The sequence below is a fragment of the Ornithorhynchus anatinus genome, chromosome 3, assembly GCF_004115215.2.
Source record: "Ornithorhynchus anatinus isolate Pmale09 chromosome 3, mOrnAna1.pri.v4, whole genome shotgun sequence".
In the NCBI taxonomy this organism is placed as follows: Eukaryota; Metazoa; Chordata; class Mammalia; order Monotremata; family Ornithorhynchidae; genus Ornithorhynchus; species Ornithorhynchus anatinus.
Window position 1 is genome coordinate 135,869,639 of NC_041730.1, and position 25,257 is coordinate 135,894,895.

The 25,257-nt window shown below is 47.4% G+C and overlaps 1 protein-coding gene across 2 annotated transcripts in view; it reads left to right on the plus strand.

Annotated features, from left to right (window-relative positions):
• STK32C (serine/threonine kinase 32C) overlaps positions 1-25,257 on the plus strand; it is a 156,329-nt gene that overhangs the window by 110,337 nt on the left and 20,735 nt on the right. For both annotated transcript variants that reach the window (XM_029059007.2, XM_039911632.1), the window contains 6 exons: positions 8,759-8,910; positions 17,171-17,344; positions 19,521-19,558; positions 21,815-21,904; positions 23,361-23,464; positions 25,109-25,225. In XM_029059007.2, the coding sequence (XP_028914840.1) occupies positions 8,792-8,910; positions 17,171-17,344; positions 19,521-19,558; positions 21,815-21,904; positions 23,361-23,464; positions 25,109-25,225 (642 nt within the window). In that variant the 5' untranslated portion in view covers positions 8,759-8,791. The remainder of the gene's footprint in view (positions 1-8,758; positions 8,911-17,170; positions 17,345-19,520; positions 19,559-21,814; positions 21,905-23,360; positions 23,465-25,108; positions 25,226-25,257) is intronic.

Sequence of the window (25,257 nt, forward strand, 5' to 3'; positions counted from 1 at the left end):
CAGACCACACACTCCGCTCTTCTGTGCCGCTAACCTTCTCACTGGGCCTCCAGCTCACCTGTCTCACCACCGACCCCTGGCCCCCATCCTACCTCTGGCCCGGAACGCCCTCCCTCCTCAAATAACACAAACAATGACTCTTCCCCCCTTCAAAGTCCTATTGAAGGCACATCTCCTCCAGGAGGTCTTCCCAGACTAAGCCCCACTTTTCCTCATCCCACTCCCTTCCATGTCACCCTGACTTGCTCCCTTTGCTCTTCCCCCATCCCAGCTCCACAGCACTTATGTATATATGTATATATCTAAAATTCTATTTATTTATTTCGATGCCTGTTTACTTGTATTGATGTCTGTCTCCCCACCCCCCAGACTGTGAGCCCGTTGCGGACTGGGATTGTCTCTCTTTATTTGCTGTATCGTCCTTTCCGAGCGCTTAGTACAGTGCTCTGCACACAGTAAGCGCTCAATAAATACGAATGAATGAATGAATGAAATGAAGTTAGCACAAGAGGAGCGAAGTCTATGCACTTGGATATGTGACCCTTGGTCGCTGAACATTCGATATTCTCCCCGACCCCAACCCCACTGCACTTATGTGCATATTTTTAAATTACGTTTTATAAATTATTCATGTTATTGTCTGTCTCCCCCTCTAGACTATAAGCTTGTTATGGGCAGGGAATGTTTCTGCTAATTCTGTCATACCGTGCTTTCCCAAGTGCTTAATTCAGTGCTCTAAACATAGTAAGCACACAATAAATATCACTGATTGATTGATAGATTAATCACCTCCACGCTCGTGCTAATAAAATCTCCGACTCTATCTCCAAGAAGACATTATGCCTAAGGGAGAGGGGAAGGTAGGGAATGAGGTAGAAATTGGGTAAGGGGAACATCAAGCTCTCACTTCCTTTTCTCTGAATTGAAATCTGTTTCCATGGAAATGGACATGGAGAAGGGCCACCCACAGATTTACATCAATTTCGGTTGCCGCCCAACAATTCTGCTCCCATGGAAATGGAGATCCAATAGGGGAAGAGAAGGTAGGGATCAGGTGTTTGGAAAGGAGGGCAGAAGGCCACCAAGAGCATTTCCACCTGCATTTTGACCTCCTGCCTGAGAACCACCCAGCTAATCCCGTGATGCTCTTTAACGGTGAAAATGATCACGGCTCATTATCCCCTGATCATTTCAGACCAGACGACTGAGTTTTCTAAATCTCACCAGCTGGTCCGAGGAGCAGACAGGTGGATGCTACATCTTTTCAATGAGTAGTCCTCTTTTAGGAATATGAGTTTCGCCGCCAAGAATGTAAATATGTAAATTCGTAGTGAATCTGAAGGTTTGACTGTTCTAAGCTCCTACTCTCTTTTCAGAGTCCAAATGAGCTGTTCGGTTCAGGAAGGATGACTCCGTTATCTTCTCGTCGGTGCGCGTGTTTCTGGAGTGATGTTTTAATGGGCAGGGAAGTTTTGTGGGCAAGGAATGTCTCTGCCAAATTCATTCGTTCATTCAATAGTATTTATTGAGCGCTTACTATGTGCAGAGCACTGTACTAAGCGCTTGGAATGTACAATTCGGCAACAGATAGAGATGGGCTTACAGTCTAATCGGGGGAGACAGACGGACAAAAACAAGACAACTTAATCATGATAAATAGAATCAAGGGGATGTACACCTCATTAACGAAATAAATAAGGTAATAAAGATATATACAAATGAGCACAGTGCTGAGGGGAGGGGAAGGGAGAGGAGGAGGAGCAGAGCCAAATCTGCTGCATTGTAATAATAATAATGGTATTTGTTAAACGCTTACTATGCGCCAAGCACTGTTCTAAGAGCTGGGGGGATACAAGGTAATCAGGTTGTCCCACGTGGGGCTCACAGTCTTCATCCCCACAGCGCTCCGAGTGTAGCAGACACTCAAAAAATGCCTTCGATTGACTGATTGCTTAATCCTTTGTTGAATCACTTCTGAATGCTCACTCTACTCTGGATCTTTTGGGAATTGCCGGTTCGGATTAGGCATTTTCTGTGCCCCTCCATTAGGAAGAGTCAAACCTTGAAGCAATCAACCAATAAATGATATTTATTGAGCGCTTACTGTGGGCAGAACACAGCGTGGCTCAATGGAAAGAGCGTGGGCTTGAAGTCAGAAGTAACGGGTTCTAATTCCAGCTCCGCCACTTGTCAGCTCTATGACTTTTGGCAAGTCACTTTACTTCTCTGTGCTTCAGTTCCCTCATCTGTAAAATGGGGATGAAGACTTTGAGCCCCCGTGGGACAATCTGATTACCTTGCATCCCCCCAGAGCTTAGAACAGTGCTTGGCATTTAGTAAGTGCTTAACAAATACCATCATCATCATCATCATTACTAAGCCTTGTGGTAGATCAAGCTAATCAGGTTGGACACAGTCCATGTCCCGCTTAGGGCTCACAGTCTTAATCCCCATTTTACAGATGGCGTAATTGAGGCCCAGAGAAGCCAAGTGACTTGCCCAAGGTCACACAGCAGACGAGTGATAAAGCCAGGATTGGAACCCATGTCCTTCTGACTTCCAGTCCCGTGCTCTATCCACTAGGCCTAAGAGCCATGAGAATTCCATCTATCATTCATTCATTCATTCAACCATATTTATTGAGCATCTACTGTGTGCAAAGTACCGTACTAAGCACTTGGGAGAGTAATAATAATGTTGGTATTTGTTAAGCGCTTACTATGTGCAGAGCACTGTTCTAAGCGCTGGGTTGGACACAGGGGAATCAGGTTGTCCCACGTGGGGCTCACAGTCTTCATCCCGATTTTACAGATGAGGTAACTGAGGCACAGAGAAGTGAAGTGACTTGCCCACAGTCACACAGCTGACAAGTGACAGAGCCGGGATTCGAACCCATGACCTCTGACTCCAAAGCCCGTGCTCTTTCCACTGAGCCACGGGATGCCCTCCCCAATCTATCAGTCCGTGGTATGAATTGAGCGTTTACTGTGTTCAGGGCTTTCTACTAAGCACTTGGGAAAATACGGTACCATAAATCGATCAATCAGTCAATCTGTGGTATTTTTTGAACTCTTACTGTGGGCAGAGCACTGTGCTAAGTGCTTGGGAAAGTACAATACAACAGAGTTGGTAGACCCAATCCCTTCCTACAAGGAACGTACAGTTTACAGTGGGAGACGGACACTAAAATAGATTACAGGCAGCATAAATAGTTTAAAACTATTTACATAAGAGCCACGGCAGCGCAATGGGTGAGATCCAGCTACAGAGAGTAGGTTGGCATTAGAGGAACAGAATGGGTGGGTTGGGTTGTAGGTAGGAAATCAACAAGATGAGGTAGGAGGGGGCGAGGTGATTGAACGCTTTAAAGCCGACGGTGAGGAGTTTCTGTCTGATGTGGAGGTGGATAGGCAACCACTGGTGTTTCTTGAGGAGTGGGGAAACATGGAATGAACGTTTTTGTTGAAAAATGATCCGGGCAGCAGAGCGAAGCGTGGACCGGAATGGGGAGAGCCAGGAGACAGAGAGGTCAGCGAGGAGGCGGATGCAGCACTCAAGGCAGGAAAGGATAAGCTCTGAGTTCATAGCGTTAATAATTTGGATGGAGAGGAATGAGTGGATTTTAGAGATGTCGTGAAGGGAGGCTGGGCAGGATTTAGTGAGGGATTGAATTTGTGGGTTGGACGAGATATCGCCAATGTTATGGGTCTGGGAGATGGGAAGAATGGTGGGGGGTTGACAGGATACTTGGTAAAACCTGTGTCTGTGTTCTGTACGTCTCAGTCAGGTGGTCAATCGGATTTATTGAGCGTTTACTGTTTGCCGAGCACTTGGTGGAGTACAGTAGAACAGTAAACAGACACATTCCCTACCCGCAATGAGCTTGCAGTCTAGGGTGGGGAGATAGACATTAATAGAAATAAATAAATGCCAGATATAGGCATAAGTGCTGTGGAGCTGGGAGCAGGGGATGAATAAAGGGAGTAAGTCAGAGTGACACAGAAGAGAGTTCATTCAATGGTATTTATTGAGCACTTACAGAGTGCAGAGCACTGTGCTAAAGGCTTGGGACAGCAAACAGACAGATTACCTGCCCACACGAGCTCACAGTCGAGAGGGGGAAGAAGAGGGAAGGAGGGCTTGGTCAGAGAAGGCCTCTTGGAGGAAGTGTGCCTTCAGTAAGTCTTTAATAATGACCCCCACCCCCTTCTCCTCCTTCCCGTTAGCCCCCTTCGAGTTAGGAACTCCTTGTTACGACCCTCGCCGTGTCTGGACAAGGCAAAAGAAAGGAAGCAAAACCCATTGCAATCCGTTGCACTCTCAGTAGTTCCGCTGACACTATTCATTCAATCATATTTATGGAGCGCTTACTGTGTGCAGAGCGTCGTATTCAGCGCTTGGAAAGTACAGTTCAGCAACAGATAGAGATAACCCCTGCCCAACAACAGACTCGGTCTAGAAGGGGGGAGACAGACTTCAAAACAAGTAAACAGGCATCAATAGCATATGTGCTAAGCACTGGTAAGGGCTGGGCAGCTACAGATAATGATAATAGACAAATTCCCTCATGGAAACAGAAACTTTTTAGCATCGTCTTCAAAGCAGTCAATCACCTCCCCCGCTCTTACCTCACCTTGCTGCTCTCTTACTACAACCCAGCCCACCCACTTCCCTCTTTCATTCATTCATTCATTCATTCATTCATTCATTCATTCATTCAAACACGTTTATTGAGTGCGTACTGCACTAAGCACTTGGGAGAGCACGATATAACAACATGCAGATGCCAACCTACTCACTTTACCTCAGTCTTGTCTTACTTGCTGCCGATCTCTCACCCATATCCTGCCTGAACCCTGGAATGCCCACTCTCTTCATATCAGACAGAAAATGACTCCCCCTCCGTTCTAAGCCTTATTCATTCATTTGTTCAATCGTATTTATTGAGCACTTACTGTGTGCACATCACTGTACTGAGCAAGTGGAAAGTACAATTCAGCAACAGAGACAACCCCTACTCAACAACGGGATCAAGGTCTAGAAGAGGGGAGACAGACACCAAAACAAGTAAACAGGCATCATTAGCGTCCATATAAATAAATAGCATTATAGATATATGCACATCATTAATAAAATAAATAGAATAATACATATTTACATATAGAAGCACATCTCCAGGAGGCCTTCCCTGACTAAGCCCTCCTTTCCTCTGCTCCCACTCCCTTCTGCATCACCCTTACTCTTGGATTTGCTCCCTTTCTTCACCCGTCCCTCGCCCCACAAAGCTGGTATGCCAATTTGTAGTTTATTTATATTATTGGCTGTCTCCCCCTTTTGACGGAAAGCCAGTTATCAGAAGAGAGCATGTCTGCCAACTCTGTTATATTGTACTGTCCCCAGCACTTAGTTCAGTGCACTGCACTCAGAAAGCACAAATAAGATCGGTGACTGAATCATCCCTCTCCCTCCACCGGCTCCCAGGCTGAAGTAGGAAGAGCAGTATCTTATCTCCATTTTACTGATATGGAAGCTAAGGCCCAGAAGGATTAAATGACCTGCCCAAGGCCACACCAGTTGGCCAGTGGCAGAGCTGGAATTAGAACCCAGGTCTTCTGTCTCATTACACCATGCTCTCTCTACCAGGCCATGCCAGCTGTAGATACAGGCCAACACATTGGATAAAATAAAGTTTGAGGCATGTCAGTTGATTTTTCCATTTCCTAACATTCCATCTCTCAATCAATCAATCAGACAATGGTATTTATGGAGTGCTTACTGGGTGCAGAGCACCCTACTAAGCGTAGGGGAGGATGCGGTATAACCGATTCGGTAGCAGGATCTCTGCCCTCAAGGAGCTTATGGAATGGAAGGGGAGGCAGACAATGAAATAAGTTCTGGATATCGCTCCTTGGGATAACTGCCACCTGCTTTCTCTGTCTCTCTTTCTCCAGTATGATATTCCTGATGCACAGTTGTATATGTGATAAATTGTGAACAGGGCCCAGGAGAAGGCCGGGGGAGGGGGAGATACTCTACGTCTGTGACGCAGGCTTAGATAGGAGCAGCCTCGTCGTAAATCCATATCGTGCGTACACACTGTTCCCTGTTGTTGCTATCTCTAATGTATTATGTCTGAAATTTATTCATTATATCCATGATTTATTTGTTTGTTTGTTTACATTAATGTCCGTCTCCCCCTCTAGCTTGTAAATTTGTTGTGAACAGGGACTGTGTCTGTTTATTGTTCTACTGTACTCTCCCAAGTTCATTCATTCATTCAATTGTATCTCTTGAGCACTTACTGTGTGCAGAGCACTGTACTAAGTGCTTGGAAAGTACAATTTGACAACAGAGACAATCCCTACCCAACAGTGGCTCATAGTCTGGAAGGGGGGAAACAGACAAGTAAACAAAACAAGTAAACAGGCTTCAATAGCATCAAAATAAATAAATGAAATTGTGGATAGTAATAATTATTATGGTATTTGTTAAGGACTTACTATGTGCCAAGCACTGTTCTAAGCCCTGGGGTGCATACAAAGTAATCAGAATGTCCCACTTGGGGGTCACAGGTTTAATCCCCATTTTACTGATTAGACTGTAAGCCCGTGATTAGACTGTAAGCCCGTCAAAGGGCAGGGACTGTCTCTATCTGTTACCGATTTGTACATTCCAAGCGCTTAGTACAGTGCTCCGCACATAGTAAGCGCTCAATAAATGCTATTGAATGAATGAACAGATGAGGTAACTGAGGCACAGAGAAGTTAAGCGGCTTGCCCAAGGTCATACAGTAGACAAGTGGCAGAGTCAGAATTAGAACCTGTGTCCTCTGATTCCCAAGCCCATGCTCTTTCCACTAAGCCACGATGTTTCCCATAGATAGATAAACATCATTAATAAAATAAATAAAATAATAAATCTGTACAAATATACACAAGTGCTGTGGGGCAGGGAGAGGGGAAGAGCAGAGAGAAGGAGAAGGGGCGATGGGGAGGGGACGAGGAGCAGAGGAAAAGTGGGGCTTAGTCTGGAAGGCCTCCTGGAGGAGGTGAGCTCTCAGTAGGGCTTTGAAGCGGGGAGGAGGGCTAGTTTGGTGGATGTGAGGAGGGAGGGCAATCCAGGCCAGAGGTAGGATGTGGGCCGGGGTGGACGGCGGGAGAGGTAAGAACGAGGGGCCGTGAGGAAGTTAGTGGGAACAGAAGAGCGGAGCGTGCGGGCTGGGCTGGAGAAGGAGAGAAGGGAGGTGAGGTAGGAGGGGGCCAAGGGATGGACGGCTTTGAAGCCAAGAGTGAGGAGTTTTTGCTTCACGTGAAGGTTGATAGGCAACCACTGGAGGTTTCTGAGGAGGGGGGTGACATGCCCGGAGCATTTCTGTAGAAAGAGAATCCAGGTGGCAGAGTGAAGTATAGACTGGAGCGGGGAGAGACGGGAGGATGGGAGATCAGAGAAGAGGCTGATGCGGGAACCCGATCATATCCCCATCAGGATATGATGAGAGATTGTACCAACAAGGTAGCCGTTTGTATGGAGAGGAAAGGGCGGACCTCGGCAATGCTGTGAAGGTGAGACCAGCAGGTTTTGGTGACCGATTGGAAGCGCTTAGTACAGTGCTTTGCACACAGTGAGCACTCAGTAACTATGATTGAATGAATGAATGTTCGGGCTTGGGAGCCTTTACAGGTTCATTCACCCACACCCACATTCACCCACACCCACATTCACCCAAGCGAATGTAGAATCGCTTCCCCCCCCACCCCCGATTTTAACAGCTCCTTCATCCAAATCTAGGTGTTTCTTCTTTTTTCCTGGCTTTAGCACCTTCCAAATCCCCAGAAAAATACATCAGTTTCTTGGAAGTCGGTTTCTGTCACATTTATTCATTCATTCTTTCAAATGTATTTATGGAGCCCTGTGTGCAGACCACTGTACTAAGTGCTTGCAAAGTAGAGTTCAGCAACAAAGAGAGACAATCCCCGCCCACAGCAGGCTGACAGTCTAGAAATGGGGGAGACGGACATTAAAATGAGTAAACAGGCATCACTGACATCAATATAAATAAATAGAATTGTAGATATATACATATCGTTAATGAAAAAAATAGAATTATATGTAAATATATGCACACAAGTTCTGTGGGGTGGGGAGGGGGATAGATAGAGCAGAAGGAGGGAGTGGGGGTGATGGGGAGGGGAGGGGAAGCAGAAGAAAAGGGGGGTTTAGTCCAGGAAGTCTTAGTTTTTATCTCATGTTTCTTCTCTGCAAAGGTCATTGTCCGCACGCTTATTTGGAAGCCGAAGAATACAGCAGAGAATGCAAATAGTTGTTTTATGGCAGTCAAACTGAATCAGTGAGTCAATCGACTGATTCTGTAGCACAAGCAGAGACTTATTTTCTTAAGGTTTGAAGTTGCATGTTATCACCGGCATGATATGAACTTTGGACATGTGGAAAGAATTGTTGTTATAATTGTTATTATTATATTTACTAAGTGATTACTATGTGTCAAGCACTGTTCTAATCACTGATGTAATCAGGTCTGACACAGTCCCTGTGCCACATGGGGCTCACAGTCTAAAGAGGAGGGCAAACAGGTCTTGAATCCCCATTTTACAGAGGAGGAAACTGAGGCATAGAGAAGCCCAGTGACTTGCCCAAGGTCACGCAGCGGGCAAGCGGCAGAACCGAGATTAGAACCCCCGTCCTCTGACTCCCAGGCCGCTCTGCCCCTCTGCTACTCAAAAAGCTCCTGTGCTTCCAGGTTTGCATCGTCCAGAAGAGAGATTCGGAGAAGATGTACGCCATGAAGTACATGAACAAGCAGCAGTGCATCGAGAGGGACGAGGTTCGCAACGTCTTTAGGGAACTCGAGATCCTGCAGGAAATCGAGCACAGTTTCTTGGTGAACCTCTGGTGAGTATCGCTGTCCTTCCCTTTGAGCTTCTGCATGACGTGCCGCTAAAAAGACAAACAGACGCATGGACAAGTCAAAGGGGAAGGCAGAGGTGCCGTGATAATAATTTTTGCTTATCGCTCAACCGGTGGTATTTATTGAGAGAAGCAGCGTGGCTCAGTGGAAAGAGCACGGGCTTTGGAGTCAGAGATCATGGGTTCGAATCCCGGCTCCGCCACTTGTCAGCTGTGTGATTGTGGGCAAGTCACTTAACTTCTCTGTGCCTCAGTTACCTCATCTGTAAAATGGGGATTAAAACTGTGAGCCCCACGTGGGACAACCTGATTCCCTTGTGTCTACCCCAGCGCCTAGAACAGTGCTCTGCACATAGTAAGCGCTTAACAAATACCAATATTATTATTATTATTGAGTGCTTACCGTGTGTAGAGCATTCATTCATTCGAATTTATTGAGCGCTTGCTGTGTGCAGAGCACTGCATTAAGCGCCTGGGAAAGTACAATATGACAATAAACAGTGACATTCCCTGACCACAGTGAGCTCACAGTCTAGAGGGGGAGAAACAGACATCCATGCAAATAAATAAAGCACTTGGAAGAGTAATAATAACAATAATGGAATTAAGTGTTTACTGTTCTAAGCTCTGGGGTAGCTACAAGGTAATCAGGCTGGACGTAGTCCTCGTCCCATGTGGGGCTCACAGTCTTATCCCCATTTTACAGATGAGGTACCTGAGATCCAGAGAAGTGAAGTGACTTGCCCAAGGTCACCCAGCAGACAACTGGGGGAGCCGGAATTAGAACCCACGACCCTCCCGCTCCCAGGCCCAATTAGCTCAAGGTGCCTCTATCAACTAGAATAAGAAAGAACTGTGAAAATCTAGTAGAGGGTGGGCGTAAAAATGGAGATTAAGATCGTGAGCCCCACGTGGGACAACCCGATTACCTCGTATCTACCCCTATGCTTAGAACAGTGCTTGGCACATAGTAAGCGTTTAACAAATGCCATCATCATTATCATTATTAGGTCACAACAGAGTTGGTAGACACGTTCCCTGCCCACAAGGCGCTTACAAGCCCGGCTCTGCCACTTGTCAGCTGTGGGACTGTGGGCAAGCCACTTAACTCCTCTGTGCCTCAGTTACCTCAACTGTAAAATGGCGATTAAAAAACTGTGAGCCCCATGTGGGACAACCTGATCACCCTGTATCTACCCCAGCGCTTAGAACAGTGCTCTGCACATAGTAAGCGTTTAACAAATACCAACATTATTGTTACAATCTAGAGCGGGGAGACAGACATTAAAAGAAACTGTGGGGATGGGCACACGATCGCCATTTTGGGGATCTTTTCAGTTGTGGTAGGAGACTGTCGGGTCTCATCAGATGTGGGATGAGAGCAGTTCACAGCTTGGGGGAAGGGGAGGATGGAGTCCATAGGCCCCACGGGGAGGACACCCATTTAGAGAAGCAGCGTGGCTCAGTGGAAAGAGCCCGGGCTTGGGAGTCAGAGGTCGTGGGTTTGAATTCCGGCTCCGACACTTGTCTGCTGTGTGACTGTGGGCAAGTCACTTCACTTCTCTGGGCCTCAGTTGCCTCATCTGTAAAATGGGGATTAACTGTGAGCCTCACGGGGGACAACCTGATTACCTTGTATCTACCCCAGCGCTTAGAACAGTGCTCTGCACCTAGTAAGCGCTTAACAAATAAGAATAAAATGTCTTATTATTAGAAGACACTTTGGGAGGGATCATAGCCCTAAAAAACGCCTCCCGCTTATATTTTCTCACCGGGCTCGGCCACACTGACTCTCCCTCTACCTCCTGCTGATGACCCACTTACTCTCTGACCCACCTCCATCCCTCACCCCAGAATGGCAGCATCTTGGCTCGGGTCCATGATATCAGGAGTCAGTCAATGAATGACTGCTTAACAAATAACATTGCTCTGAAGGAGACAGAAACCCTCTACTTAATAATAATGGTATTTGTTAAGCACTTACTATGTGCCAAGCACTATTCTAAGTGCTGGGGTAGATACAAGGTCATCAGGTTGTCCCACGTGGGGCTCATTTTATAGGTGGGGTAACTGAGGCACAGAGAATAATAATAATATTCATATTTGTTAAGCGCTTACTATGCGCAGAGCACTGTTCTAAGCGCTGGGGGAGACAGAGGGTAATCAGGTCGTCCCACGTGAGGCTCACAGTTAATCCCCATTTTACAGATGAGGAAACTGAGGCACAGAGAAGTTAAGTGATTTGCCCAAGGTCACAGAGCAAACAAGTGATGGAGCCGGGATTAGAACCCATGTCCTCTGAATCCCAAGCCCGGGCTCTTTCCACAAAGCCACGCTGCTTCTCTACTTGATTTTCAGAGTTCTACCTTTCTTGTTCTAATTGATAGTGGCACCTTGAGCTAAGGGGGCCTGGGAGTCAGAAGGTCTTGGGTTCTAATTCCAGGTCCCTCACCTGTCTTCTTTGTGACCTTGGGCAAGTCACTTCACTTCCCTGGGCCTCTTTTCCTCCTCTGTAAAATGGGGATTGAGACCTTGAGCCCCACGTGGGACGGGGCTGTGTCCAACCCGATTTGCTTGTAACCACCCCAGCGCTTAGTACAGTGCCTGGAACATAGAAAGAGTGTAACAAATACCAGACATTATTATCATGCGATGTCTGGGCTAAATAGAACTCTTTGTAGGCAGGACTCATGTCTACCATTTAAGCAGTCAGTCAGTCGTATTTTTTGAGCACTTGCTGGGTGCAGAACTCTGTACTAAGTGCTTGGGAGAGCCCAACAGAACAATAAAAAGACACATTCCCTGTCCACAAAAAACTTACAGTCTATAAGTCTAAAGGGGAGACGGGCATTAATATAAAATAATAAAGTCTAGATCTGGACATAAGTGCCGTGGGGTTGGAAGGGGGGATGAGTAAAGGGAGCAAGTCAGGGCGACGCAGAAAGGAGTGGGAAGAGAACTTGCATTGATGAGGTGTCTTTGTTATATTCTCGAAGTCTTCTGCCATGAGTCCACAAAGCAGCAAGGCCTAGTGGAAAAAGCACGGGCCTGGGAGTCAGAGGTCCTGGGTTCTAGTCCCGACTCCCCATGTACTTGCAGTGTGATCTTGGGCAAACCTCATCACTTCTCTTTGCCTCATTTGGGAATTCAATCCCTGTTCTCCCTCCTGCTTAGTCTGTGAGTCCAGGTGGGACCTGGTTATCTTGTCAATGCCAGCTCTGGCACTTGTCAGCTGTGTGACTGTGGGCAAGTCACTTCACTTCTCTGTGCCTCAGTTACCTCATCCGTAAAATGGGGATTAACTGTGAGCCTCACATGGAACAACCTGATTCCCCTGTGTCCAACCCAGCGCTTAGAACAGTGCTCTGCACATAGTAAGCGCTTAACAAATACCAACATTATTATTATTATTATTAAACCAGGGCTTAGTACAGTGCTCGTCACCTAGTGAGCGCCTAACAGATACCACAGTTATTATTACTGAGTCATATGGATTACTCTCCGTTCATCCTCATCAATGGCAATGCAATCCTGCTTAACCAATCATTTTCCCAATAAGGTCGTGGGGAATAATTAAATAAAAAGCTACTTCCCCAGCCAAGAGAAGAGCCAAATATTTTTCAGAGGAGGAAGCCTCATAACTGGAAGCTTTGATCCTCCTCCGAGATCCTGGATTCAGTAACGAGGATGACAGGTTGCTTTTCTAAATGATTCAATTAGTCGTCCCCTTTCGAGGTGGGACGTCGGCACTGATAGTTTGAAAGTAATTGGTGGCAGAAGAACATGGCATTTGGACAGAGTGCCCTGGGTAGACGAACCGGCAGCGATGCTTAGAGAAGATTAATTATCACCCCCGCTCATTAACGACGCCCTGCTTTTGGCAGGATCTCATGTTGAGGGCGATGAACGCAAATAAATCCGTGCAGTGCAAATAAGTAAAGATGTTTCCCAGGCTCGGACTCTGTTGTCACTCTGATTTTCATCTGTGGAACAGCCCGGTCGTTGAGCCCTCAAGTCCAGAGAGTTATTTATTTGTAATTTATTTATTTCTATTAATGTCTGTCTCCCTCTGTAGACTGTAAGCTCGTTGTAGCCAAGGAATGTGTCTATTGTTCTATTGTCCTCTCTCAAGAGCTTAGCACAGTGCACTGTACACAATAGGTGCTCAATAAATATGACCGGATACTAATGATGGTATTTGGTTAAGTGCTTTACTGTGTGCCAAGCACTGTTCTAAGCACAGGGCTATATACAAGGTAATCAGGTTGTCCCACGAGGAGCTCACGGTCTTTATCCCCATTTTACAGATGAGGTAATTGAGTGAAGTGACTTGCCCAAAGTCATGCAGGTGACAAGTGGCAGAGCTGAGATTAGAACCCATGACCTCTGACTCCCAAGCCAGGGCTCTTATCACTAAGCCAGGCTGCTTCTGAATGGATGAATAAATACAGGAAAATCTATGTTCCGCTCCATTTGAGCAGCTTGAGAGATTCAGAGAGACGGGAGAAGAAAGAGCAAGGGAAAATGTTTATTTTCCACTCAGCTTGACCATTCCTAAAGAAATAATAATAATAATGATGATAATAATGTTGGTATTTGTTAAGCGCTTACTATGTGCCTAGTACTGTTTTAAGCGCTGGAGTAGATACAACGTAATCAGATTGTCCCACGTGGGGCTCACAGTTTAAATCCCCATTTTACAGATGAGGTAACTGAGGCACAGAGAAGTGAAGTGACTTGCCCAAGGTCACACGGCTGATAAGCTGCAGATTTGGGTTTAGAACCCACGACCTCTGACTCCCAAGCCCGGGCTTTTTCCACTAAGCCACGCTGTTTCTCGTGCGTGAATTAAGAAGAATACGTCTTCTTAATAATAATGATAATAATACCTGAGCTTAGCATAGTTTTTTCCCTAAGCTCTCTCACACTAATTACCTTGTTTTTGCCTTCACTACGTCCATGCAAGATAAGTAGGATTAGTCAGGCGTAATCATTCCCCTTTGGCTAAGTAGAAAACTGAGAGGTTAAAACTGGATCAGAGAGGTTAAGTAACTTGCCTACAGTCACACAGCTGGCCTGGCTGGAGCCAGATACCAAACCAGGTCCTCCCAGTGTGGCTTAGCGGAAAGAGCCCGGGCTTGGGAGTCAGAGGTCATGGGTTCTAATCCCTGCTGTGTCACTTATCGGCTGTTTGACTTTGGGCAGATAACTTCATTTTCTCCGTGCCTCAGTTACCTCATCTGTAAAATGGGGATTAAGACCGTGAGCCCCACGTGGGACAACCTGATTACGTTGTATCTACTCCAGCGCTTAAAACAGTACTAGGCACATAGTAAGCGCTTAACAAACACCAACATTATTATTATCATTATTATTATTATTTCTTTAGGAATGGTTAAGCTGATTGGAAAATAAACATTTTCCCTTGCTCTTTATGTTAATGTTAGAACAGTGCTAGGCAAAAAGTAAGCGCTTAACAAATGCCATCGTTATTATTATGATTCCAGGTCAGCCCGCTTCAAATCAGTCAGTGGTATTCTCTGAGCACTTACTATGTGCGGTACACTGCACTAAACTCTCAAAAATAATGACGATTGTAACATCTGTTAAGGACTTACTGTGTGCGAAGCACTGGGGTAGATAGAAGATCATCAGCTCCCACATGGGGCTGACATTGTAAATTAGGAAGGAGAAGAGGTATTGAATCCCCTCTTTACAGATGAGGTAACTGAGGCACAGAGAAGCGAAGTAACTTGCCCAACCCCACACAGCAGACAAGTGGCAGGGGTGGGTTTAGAACCCAAGTCCTCTGGCTTCCAGGCCTGTGCTCGTTCGTTTAGGCCATGCTGCTTCTCACAGGAGAGTACAATCCCACAGAGTTGGAAGACTCTGACTTTGCCGACAAGTAGCTTCGGGTCTAGAAAGACCTCAGAATGACGCTACGCTACACTTCCAATTCACCACACTGCTTCTCTAAGAGGAAGGAGCGTGGCTCCGTGGAAGGAGCCCGGGCTTGGGAGTCAGAGGTCATGGGTTCGAATCCAGGCTCTGCCACTTGTTAGCTGTGTGACTGTGGGCGAGTCGCTTCACTTCTCTGGGCCTCAGTGACCTCATCTGTAAAATGGGGATGAAGACTGGGAGCCTCACGTGGGACAACCTGATTACCCTGTATCTCCCCCAGTGCTTAGAACAGTGCTCTGCACATAGTAAGCACTTAACAAATACCAACATTATTATTATTTTATTATTATTTCCAGGTTGGGGGCCTCAGTTCCCTCATCTATAAAATGGGGATTAAGACTGTGAGCCTCACGTGGGACAATCTGATTACCCTGTATCTACCCCAGTGCATAGAACAGTGCTTTACACATAGTAAGTGCTTAACAAATAATAATAACGATAATGGTGGTATTTGTTAAGCGCCTCCTACGTGCAAAGTACTGTTCTAAACGCTGGGGGGATACAGGGTGATCAGATTGTCCCACGTGGGGCTCACAGTTTAAATCCCCATTTTACAGATGAGGTAACTGAGGCACAGAGAAGTAAGGTGACTTGCCCAAAGTCACACAGCTGGCAAGCGGCAGAGCCGGGATTAGAACCCATGACCTCTGACTCCCAAGCCCAGGCTCTTTCCATTGAGCCACGTTGCTTCTCTACCAAATCTCTAACAAATACCAACATTATTATTATGAGAAGGAAGCAGGGCGGCCAATTGGTTAATGCCCGGGGCCCGTGGGTGAGAAGGACCTCGGTTTTAATCCCGACTCCACCACTTCTCTGCTGTGCAGTTTTGGGCAAGTCACTTCACTTCTCAGTGCCTCAGTGACCTCATCTGTAAAATGGGGATTGAGACTGTGAGTCCCATATGGGACAAGGACAGTGTCCAACCTGATTACCTGGTATCTATCCCACTGCTTAGAACAGTGGCTGGTGCATAGTAACCGCAAAACAAATACCATTAAAAGAAAAATAGTCCGTGCAGTACCTCCTTGTTATGATCTGAGAATGTGTGGAATAATAGCTCCAACTGTGTGAGAAGAAAACGAGGAATAGTTATCCTGAATTTATAGATTATAAATGATCTATTCATATTAATGCCTGTCTCCCCCTCTAGCCTGAAAACTCACGGTGGGGAGGAATATATCTACCAACTCCGTTGGATCATCTTCTCCCAAGGGCTTAGTGCAGTGTTCTACACGTAGGAAGCGCTCAATAAATACCAGCTATCGATCGATTGATTTACTCTGAGCAGATCAGTGGGGTAGGCACGCTCCCCTCCGAGACCGTAAGCGCCTCCGTGGCCGGGATTGCTTCTTTCAACTCCCGTAGACTCCCAGACGTTCAGCTCAGTCCCCTACACTCCGTAGGGAGCATTCAGGAAATGACCTTGATGATGATGGTGAGGATGTGTTTCTTTTAGTGAAGTGCTTTAGAATCCCAGAATAAAGAGGCTAAAATCTATTGTACGTCCATCCCCTTGCCCCCCCCCACCTCACCTCACTGCTCTCCTACTACAACTCAGCCCGCACGCTTGACTCCTCCAGTGCCAAGCTTCTCACCGAGCCTCCATCTCGTCTATCTCTCCGCCGACTTCTCACCCACGTCCTGACTCAGGCCCGGAACGCCCTCCCTCCTCAGATCTGACAGACGATGACTCTCCCCCGCTTCGAAGCCTTACTGAAGACACATCTCCTCCAAAAGGCCTTCCCAAACTAAGCCCTCTTTTCCTCTTCCCCCCTCCTTCCTGCCTCGTCCCGACTTGCACCTTTTATTCGTCTCCCCTCCCAGTCCCACGGCACTCGGGAATAAATCCTCAATGTATTTATCTACATCAATGTCCCCCTCTAGACCGTAAGCTCATTGTGGGCAGGGAATGTGTCTGGTATATTGTCATATTGTCCTCCTTCAGGAATGGCCAAACTGGTTGTCAAATGAACATTTTCTCCCTGCTCTTCTTTTTCCCATAACCAGTAAGCGCTCAATAAAAACGATCGGATGATTGATTGAGTCCCAGAAAGGGATTTAATTTGAGCATTCATTTAATCGTAGTTACTGAGCGCTTACTGTGTGGAGAGCACCGTACTAAGCGCTCGGAAAGTACAATTCAGCAACAAATAGAGGCAATCCCTGCCCACAACGGGTTCACGGTCTAGAAGGGGGAAAACAAAACCAAGCCCCCCGACTCAGGACTCCCGGGACCTCGACAGCTTCCCGCCGCTGAGTCGTGTGGGCTCCTTCCCTCCAGGTATTCATTTCAGGATGAGGAAGACATGTTCATGGTGGTGGATTTGCTCCTGGGGGGTGATTTGCGCTACCACCTGCAGCAAAACGTGCAGTTCACGGAGGAGACGGTGAAGCTTTATATCTGTGAGTTGGCCCTGGCCCTAGATTACCTCAGAAGCCAGCACATCATTCACAGGTAAGAACCAAATCTACCGGGGAAGGGGGAGGGAAGTGGGGAGGGGGAGGGGGATGGTGGGGTTGGGGGGTGGAGGGTGGCCCCAGATTCTGGGATGCCAGACCCCTGTGCTCAGTAAATTTACATCTGGATCTGATAATAGCCATCCCCTTTGGGACTTGCTTTTCATTTCCCTCTAGAGTGTAGGCTCATGGTGGGCAAGGAATGTGTCCATTTATGACTGTATTGTACACTCCCCAACGCTTAGTACAGTGCTCTGCAAACAGCAAGCACTCAATAAATAGGATTGAATTGAATTCCATGGTGCCTGAGTGGGGTTGGGGAGAGGTGGCTTGAGGGATGGGGGAGATATGATTTTGCACTGTGAAAGCACTAAGACTTCTGTGTCCAGATCATTTTTTTAAAATGGTATTTGTAAGTGCTCACAATGTGCAAGGCACTGTATTAAGCACTGGGGACTGTACTAAGCACTGGATCTGCCAGCATCAGCCTGTTTCCTGATCGGGAGAGGGGAGCTCAGACTTTTTGACCTTCAAACCCCCATCACCATTAGGCTGGAGGAGGGTCTCAGGGCAGTTTCCAGTGGTCTGGTGGTTTGGGGGTCGGGGGTTGGACAGGGTCACCAGCCCCCCCGAAGCATTTATTGATCTCCTATTGGGTGCCATGCAGTTAACTGAAAGTTTGGGAAGTGCAAAACAAAAAAAGTGGTAGATTCCCCGCCCTCAAGGAGCTGACAGACCCGGGTAGACCAAGTCCTCCCGGAACAGTAAGATCTGGCTCCAGCCCCAGGAAGAACCAGCCCCAGTTCAAGAATCTATTCAATCATTCAATCAAATTTATTGAGCGCTTACTGTGCACAGAGCACTGTACTAAGCGCTTGGGAAAGTACAATACAACAATAAACAGAATGAGCTCCAATAAGACCCAGTCCCAGTCCCAGTAAGGAACAACCCAGCCTAGTATGAACAAGCTCCGGGAAGACCAAGCACCAGCCCAGTTCATTCATTCATCTACTTGTATTTATTGAGCGCTTACAGTGTGCAGAGCGCTGTACTAAGTGCTTGGGAGACTACGATAGAAAAATACACTGACACATTCCCTGTCTGCAATGAGCTTTCAATCTAGAGAGAGAGACAGACATTAAGAGAGACAAATAAATGACAAATATGGACATTAGCGCTGAGGGGCTGGGAGGGGGGGATGAATAACGGGAGCAAGTCGGGGCGATAGAGAAGGGAGTGGGAGAAGAGGAAATAAGGGCTTAGTCAGGGAAGGCTTCATGGAGGAGATATGCTTCAATAATAATAATAATGATAATTGTTAAGTGCTTACTATTTGCCTAGCACTGTTCTAAGCGCTGGAGTAGATACAAGGTAATCAGGTTGTCCCATGTGGGACTCTTAATCTCCATTTTACACATGAGGTCATTGAGGCATAGAGAAGTGAAGTGACTTGCCCAAGGTCACACAGCAGACAAGTTGACGGAGCCAGGATTAGAACCCATGTCCTCTGACTCCCAAGCCCGGGCTCTTTCCACTGAGCCACGCTGCTGGTCTAAAAAGGCTTTGAAGTGGGGGAAAGTAATTGTAATAAGAACCAGCCCTTGTCCAGTATAAATCAGCCCCAGCCCCAGTCCAGTTAGAGTATAATTAAGAATAATGGGAGTATCTGTTGGACATTTACTATGTGCCAGGTACTGTATCGTCTGTCCGTCTCCCCCGATTAGACCGTAAACCCGTCAAACGGCAGGGACTGTCTCTGTTGCCTACTTGTTCATTCCAAACGCTTAGTACAGTGCTCTGCACATAGTAAGCACTCAATAAATACTATTGAATGAATGAATGAATGAGTATTAAGGGCTGGGGTGGATAGAAGTAAATCAGGTTGGACACATTTTTTGGCCCATGTGGGGCTCACAATCTTAATCCCCTTATTCTAGATGAGATAACTGAGGCCCCGAGAAGTGAAGTGATTTGCCCAAGGTCAACAGCAGAGTCTGGATTTGAACCCAGATCTTTCTGACTCCCAGGCCCGGGCTCCCTCCACTAGGCCACGCTGCTCACCCACGTCAGGGCGGGCCCCAGCTCCCCAAGGGGTTAACCAGGACCGGCAAACACACTGACTGTTTCTTTGCCCTCGTTCATTTTGCATATGGTCCCTGCTACCCTTGGGACAGAGATGTGAAGCCAGACAACATTCTCTTGGATGAAAAAGGTAAGAATCCACCCCGAAAAGCCCCCTTAGCTGCGACACGGTGACAATCCCGATAACCTCTGCTCTGTCCACGACAGACCCTCCAGCCCTACCTTGGCGATGGAGGCCCAAGCCCAAGCGCGCTTTTATTTTTAGCGGCAAGTCTGTCAGAGACACCGGGAGCTCGAGAGAAACGTCACCGATGTGATCTCCGGGTCTGCAGTTTGGAGTGGAATCGGCGCTTGGAAGATGGTTTCATTCATTCATTCATTCAATAGTATTTATCGAGCGCTTACTATGTGCAGAGCACTGTACTAAGCGCTTGGAATGAACAAGTCGGCAACAGACAGAGACGGTCCCTGTCGTTTGACGGGCTTACGGTCTAATCGGGGGAGACGGACGACAAGAACAAGAACAGTGGTTTCGGGTCTTGCCAAACCAGTTGCCCGAACTGATCCCTCAAGACTGGCAGCGCGACTCTGGACTGGAAGCTCGTTGTGGAAATGTGTCTGTTTACTGTTCTGGTGTCGTCTCTCAAGCGCTTAGTACAGTGCTCTGCACACAGTAAACGCTCAATAGGTACGGTGGAATGAATGAAGGAATCCCTCCCTGGAAATTCTGTGCGGGTTTACAAATTTCCGGCTAACTTCCGGCTTGGTTGAAGCTGATAACCCATCAGGTGTATTTATTGAATGCTTTCTGTGTGCAGAGAACTGTGTTATGCACTTAATAATAATAATAATGGTATTTGTTAAGTGCTTATTATTATGGCCCCGATCTAAGCGCTGGGCTGGAAACAAGCTAATCAGGTTGGACAGAGTCCCTGCCCCACTGGGGCTCACGATCTCAATCCGTATTTGACAGTTGAGGTCACTGAGGCACAGAGAAGCGAAGTGATTTGCCCAAGGCCACCCAGCAGACAAGTGGCAGAGCCAGGATTAGAACCCAGATCCTCTGACTCCCAGGCCGGGACTATATCCACCGGGCCACGCTGCCTCATCCGGCCAGACACGGGGCCTTCAGCCCACCCCAGCAAACCCAAAAACCTCAGCGGAGTCGTTGAAGCTTGTTTGGAACCTCAGCGCTTAGTACAGTGCCTGGCACCTAGTTAAGCACTTAACAAATACCATCATTATTATTATTATTACTCCCAAAATGGGCCGATCTGTAGTACCTCAACGCCTACAGACCTCAGTCTGGAGAAGCAGCATGGCACAGCAGAAAGAGGACGGGTCTGGGAGTCAGAAGGCCGTGGGTTTTCATCCCGGCGGAGCGGCGGAGCTTGTATGCTGTGTGACCTTGGGCAAGTCGTTTCACTTCCTCTGTGCCTCAGTTACATCATCTGGAAAATGGGGATTGAGATCGTGAGCCCCACGTGGGACAGGGACTGCATCCAACCTCATTTGGTTGTATCTACCCAGCACTTAGTACAGTGTCTGGTACATCGTAACCACCTAACAAATACCGCAATTATTATTATTGGTCCCCACACCTTCCCCTGCCCACCCCGTCATATCCCCCCGTTAAATGGGTTGAAACAGGGGTTCCGTTTATGTCCAGTGGGATAATAGATGGGAAAGAGCCTTGAGCCATTTTGAGCATGGAATTCCTCCGACTGCAGAATGTGATTATGATTATTCATTCAATAGTATTTATTGAGCGCTTCCTCTGTGCAGAGCACCGTACTAAGTGTTTGGGAGAGTACAATACAACAAGAAACAGACACATTCCCTGTCCACAATGAGCTGACAGTTTAGTGCTGGGGAGACAGACATGAATATAAATAAATGACAGATATGGACATAAGTGCTGTGGGGCTGGGAGGGGGATGAATAAAGGGGAGAGGGAGATGCAAAAGGGAGCGGGAGCTGAGTCTGGGAAGGCCTCCTGGAGGAGGTGGGCCTTCAGTAATAATAATGATAATGTTGCTTTTTGTTAAGCGCTTAGTATGTGCAGAGCACTGTTCTAAGCCCTGGGGTAGATACAGGGGAATCAGGTTGTCCCACGTGGGGCTCACAATCTTAATCCCCATTTTACAGATGAGGGAACTGAGGCACAGAGAAGTCAAGTGACTTGCCCACAGTCACACAGCTGACAAGTGGCAGAGTGGGGATTCGAACCCATGACCTCTGACTCCCAAGCCCGTGCTCTTTCTACTGAGCCACGCTGCTTCTCGGAGCATCTGCCGCCCCTCCCCTCTCTCTCTGTGGCTCGGTGGTCTTGGTCGTCCTCCAGGGTCTGTGGGTCACCAGCTTTTCCCCCCCCTTTTTTCCCCAGGACACGCTCATCTGACAGATTTCAACATCGCCACCATAATCAGAGACGGAGAGAGAGCCACGGCCCTGGCGGGAACCAAGCCGTATATGGGTAATAGTTCATACCTAATTATAATAATAAATTATAATAATACTAATGATGGTATTTGTTAAGCGCCTACTATGTGGCAAGCACTGTTCTATGCACTGGGGGAGATACAAGGTTATCAGCTTGTCCCTCGTGGGCCTCACGGTCTTAATCCCCATTTTTACAGACGAGGTAACTGAGGCACAGAGAAGTGAAGTGACTTGCCCAAAGTCACCCAGCTGACATGCGGTGGAGCCGGGATTAGAACCCATGACTTCTGACTCCCCGGCCCCTGCTCTTTCCACTGAGCCACGCTGCTTCTCTAAGTAGGAGGGAGAATAGGTGTTGAATCCCTAGAGGCCAGAGAAGTGAAATGACTCGCCCAAGGTCACACAGCAGACAATAATAGTAATAATAATCATAATTACGGTACTTGTTAAGCACTGACTATCTTCCAGGAACGGTGCTAAGCGCTGAGGTGGATACTAGCAAATCGGGTTGGACCCGGTCCTTGTCCCACGTGGGGCTCACGGTCTCAAACCCCATTTTACAGATGAGGGAACTGAGGCACAGAGGTGATAAGCGACTTGACCGAGGTCACACAGCAGTGGCGGAGCTGGGATTAGAACCCAGGTCCTTCAGACTCCCCCGGCCCGGGCTCTAACCACTAGGACATGCTACTTCCCATGATAGTGTCTTGTGTAACAGTTAGGCTTTCCTGGGGGCTGGGAGCGGGTAAATCCCACAAATTCTATATTCCACAGAAGCTCAATAACTTGGAGAGAATATTCATTCATTCAATAGTATTTATTGAGCGCTTACTACGTGCAGAGCACTGGACTAAGCGCTTGGAATGGACAATTGGGCATCAGATAGAGACGATCCCTGCCCAATGACGGGCCCACAGTCTAAGCAGACTAAATACAGACTAAATGTCAGAGAGGAACCAATAATGCACTAAAAAATTGGATAGAAGTCTGTGGTCGTGGAATTGAATGGAATCACGGTCACGGTCGTGTGAATTAAGCAGCCGTTTGGAGCCCAACGTTGTGATAAGCAGCGGGGTAGCCAGAAGATGATCGGATCGGATCGGATGCGATGTGTGTCCCGCCCGGGCCTCTCCGTCTGAGAAATACGCAGGAGGGTTGGAACGATGCCAACTCCGGCCAGGTTGGGTTGTTTGAAGCAGCGTGGCTCAGTGGAAAGATTCCGGGCTTGGGAGTCAGAGGTCGGGGGTTCGAATCCCAGCTCTGCCACTTGTCAGCTGTGTGACCGTGGGCGAGTCACTTCACTTCTGTGGGCCTCAGGGACCTCATCTGTAAAAATGGGAATGAAGACGGTGAGCCTCACGTGGGACAACCTGATGACCCTGTATCTACCCCAGCGCTTAGAACAGTGCTCTGCACGTAGTAGGCGCTTAACAAATACCAATATTATTATTATTATTTTATTTCTTTTTTCTTCTGTTTTCCTTGTAAAGCTCCAGAGATTTTCCATTCCTTTGTTAATGGCGGGACCGGCTATTCCTTTGAGGTTGACTGGTGGTCGCTAGGAGTGATGGCTTATGAACTCCTTCGTGGATGGGTAGGTGATCTCTTATTCATTCATTCATTCATCCATCCATCCATTCATTCGGATTTAAGGAGCGCATACTGTGTGCTAAGCTCTCTGGGGACGTGGCCTTTGTCGATTAGCAGAAGCAGCGTGGCTCAGTGGAAAGAGCCCCGGCTTGGAAGTCAGAGTATTAGTTGAGCAATAGTATTTATTGAGCGCTTACTGTGTGCAGAGCACTGCACTAAGCGCTTGGAATGGACAAATCGGTAACAGATAACAGCTTACAGTCCAGAGAGAGGGCATTCCATCATTCATTCGTTCAGGCGTATTTATTAAGCAGCGTGGCTCAGTGGAAAGAGCCCGGGCTTTGGAGTCCGAGGTCATGGGTTCGAATCCCGGCTCGGCCGCTTGTCAGCTGTGTGACTTTGGGCAAGTCACTTAACTTCTCGGTGCCTCAGTGACCTCATCCGCAAAATGGGGATTAAGACTGTGAGCCCCACGTGGGACAACCCGATTCCCCTGTGTCTACCCCAGCGCTTAGAACAGTGCTCGGCACATAGAAAGAGTTTAACAAATACCAACATTATTATTAAGCGCTTCTTGTGTGCGGAGCACTGTACTAAGCGCTTGGGAATGCACAATGTAGTAATAAACGGACACATTCCCTGCCCACGACGAGCTTACACTCAAGAGGGGGAGACATCCATTCCTTCATTCATTCAACTGCATTTATTGAGCGTTTACTGTGTGCCAAGCACTGAACTAAGCGCTTGGGAGAGTACAATAGAACACTAAGCGGACACGCTCCCGGCCCACATTGAGCTTAATTAGAGAGGGGGCGACAGACATGAATAGAAATGAGTGAATTAGAGATATAATAATTAATAATGCCATAATGTATATAACATAATATACATTATCATATAATATATAATATAATGATGTGATATGATATAATATGGTCATGGGTTCGAATCCCGGATCTGCCACTTGTCAGCTGTGTGACTGTGGGCAAGTCAGCGTGGAAAGAGCACGGGCTTTGGAGTCAGAGGTCATGGGTTCGAATCCCAGCCCGGCCACTTGTCAGCTGTGTGACTTTGGGCGAGTCACTTAACTTCTCAGTGCCTCAGGTACCTCATCTGTAAAATGGGGATGAAGACTGTGAACCCCATGTGAGACAACCTGATTCCTCTGTGTCTACCCCAGCGCTTAGAACAGTGCTCAGCACATACTAAGCGCTTAACAAATACCAACATTATTAACTCCTCTGTGCCTCAGTTACCTCATCTGTAAAATGGGGATTAAAAAACTGTGAGCCCCACGTGGGACAACCTGATCACCTTGTATCTCCCTCAGCGCTTAGAACAGTGCTCTGCACAGAGTAAGCGCTTAACAAATACCAACATTATAATTATAATATAATATAATAATGTAGTAAATCAAAAATGACAGATCTCGAAGAAGAGGGACGGTCGGTGGGATATGAGGAGGGAGGGGGTTCCAGGCCCGAGGCGGGACGTGGGCCAGGGGTCGGCGGCGGGACGGGCGAGAGCGAGGCCCACTGAGGAGGTGACTATTGGCACGACGCCCCACGTTTCAGGTGAAAATACCAAGGAAAACGCCCCCTAGAAAAGTGCTAAATCTTTCCACCTCTCCACTCTCCCTCCTTTCCAGAGACCCTACGACATCCATTCGAGCAATCCAGTGGAATCGTTGGTCCAGTTGTTCAGCACCGTGAGCGTCCAGTACGTCACCACGTGGTCAAAGGAAATGGTCGCTTTACTCAGAAAGGTAAATGCCCGCCGCTTCGGTTAAAGCCGGGA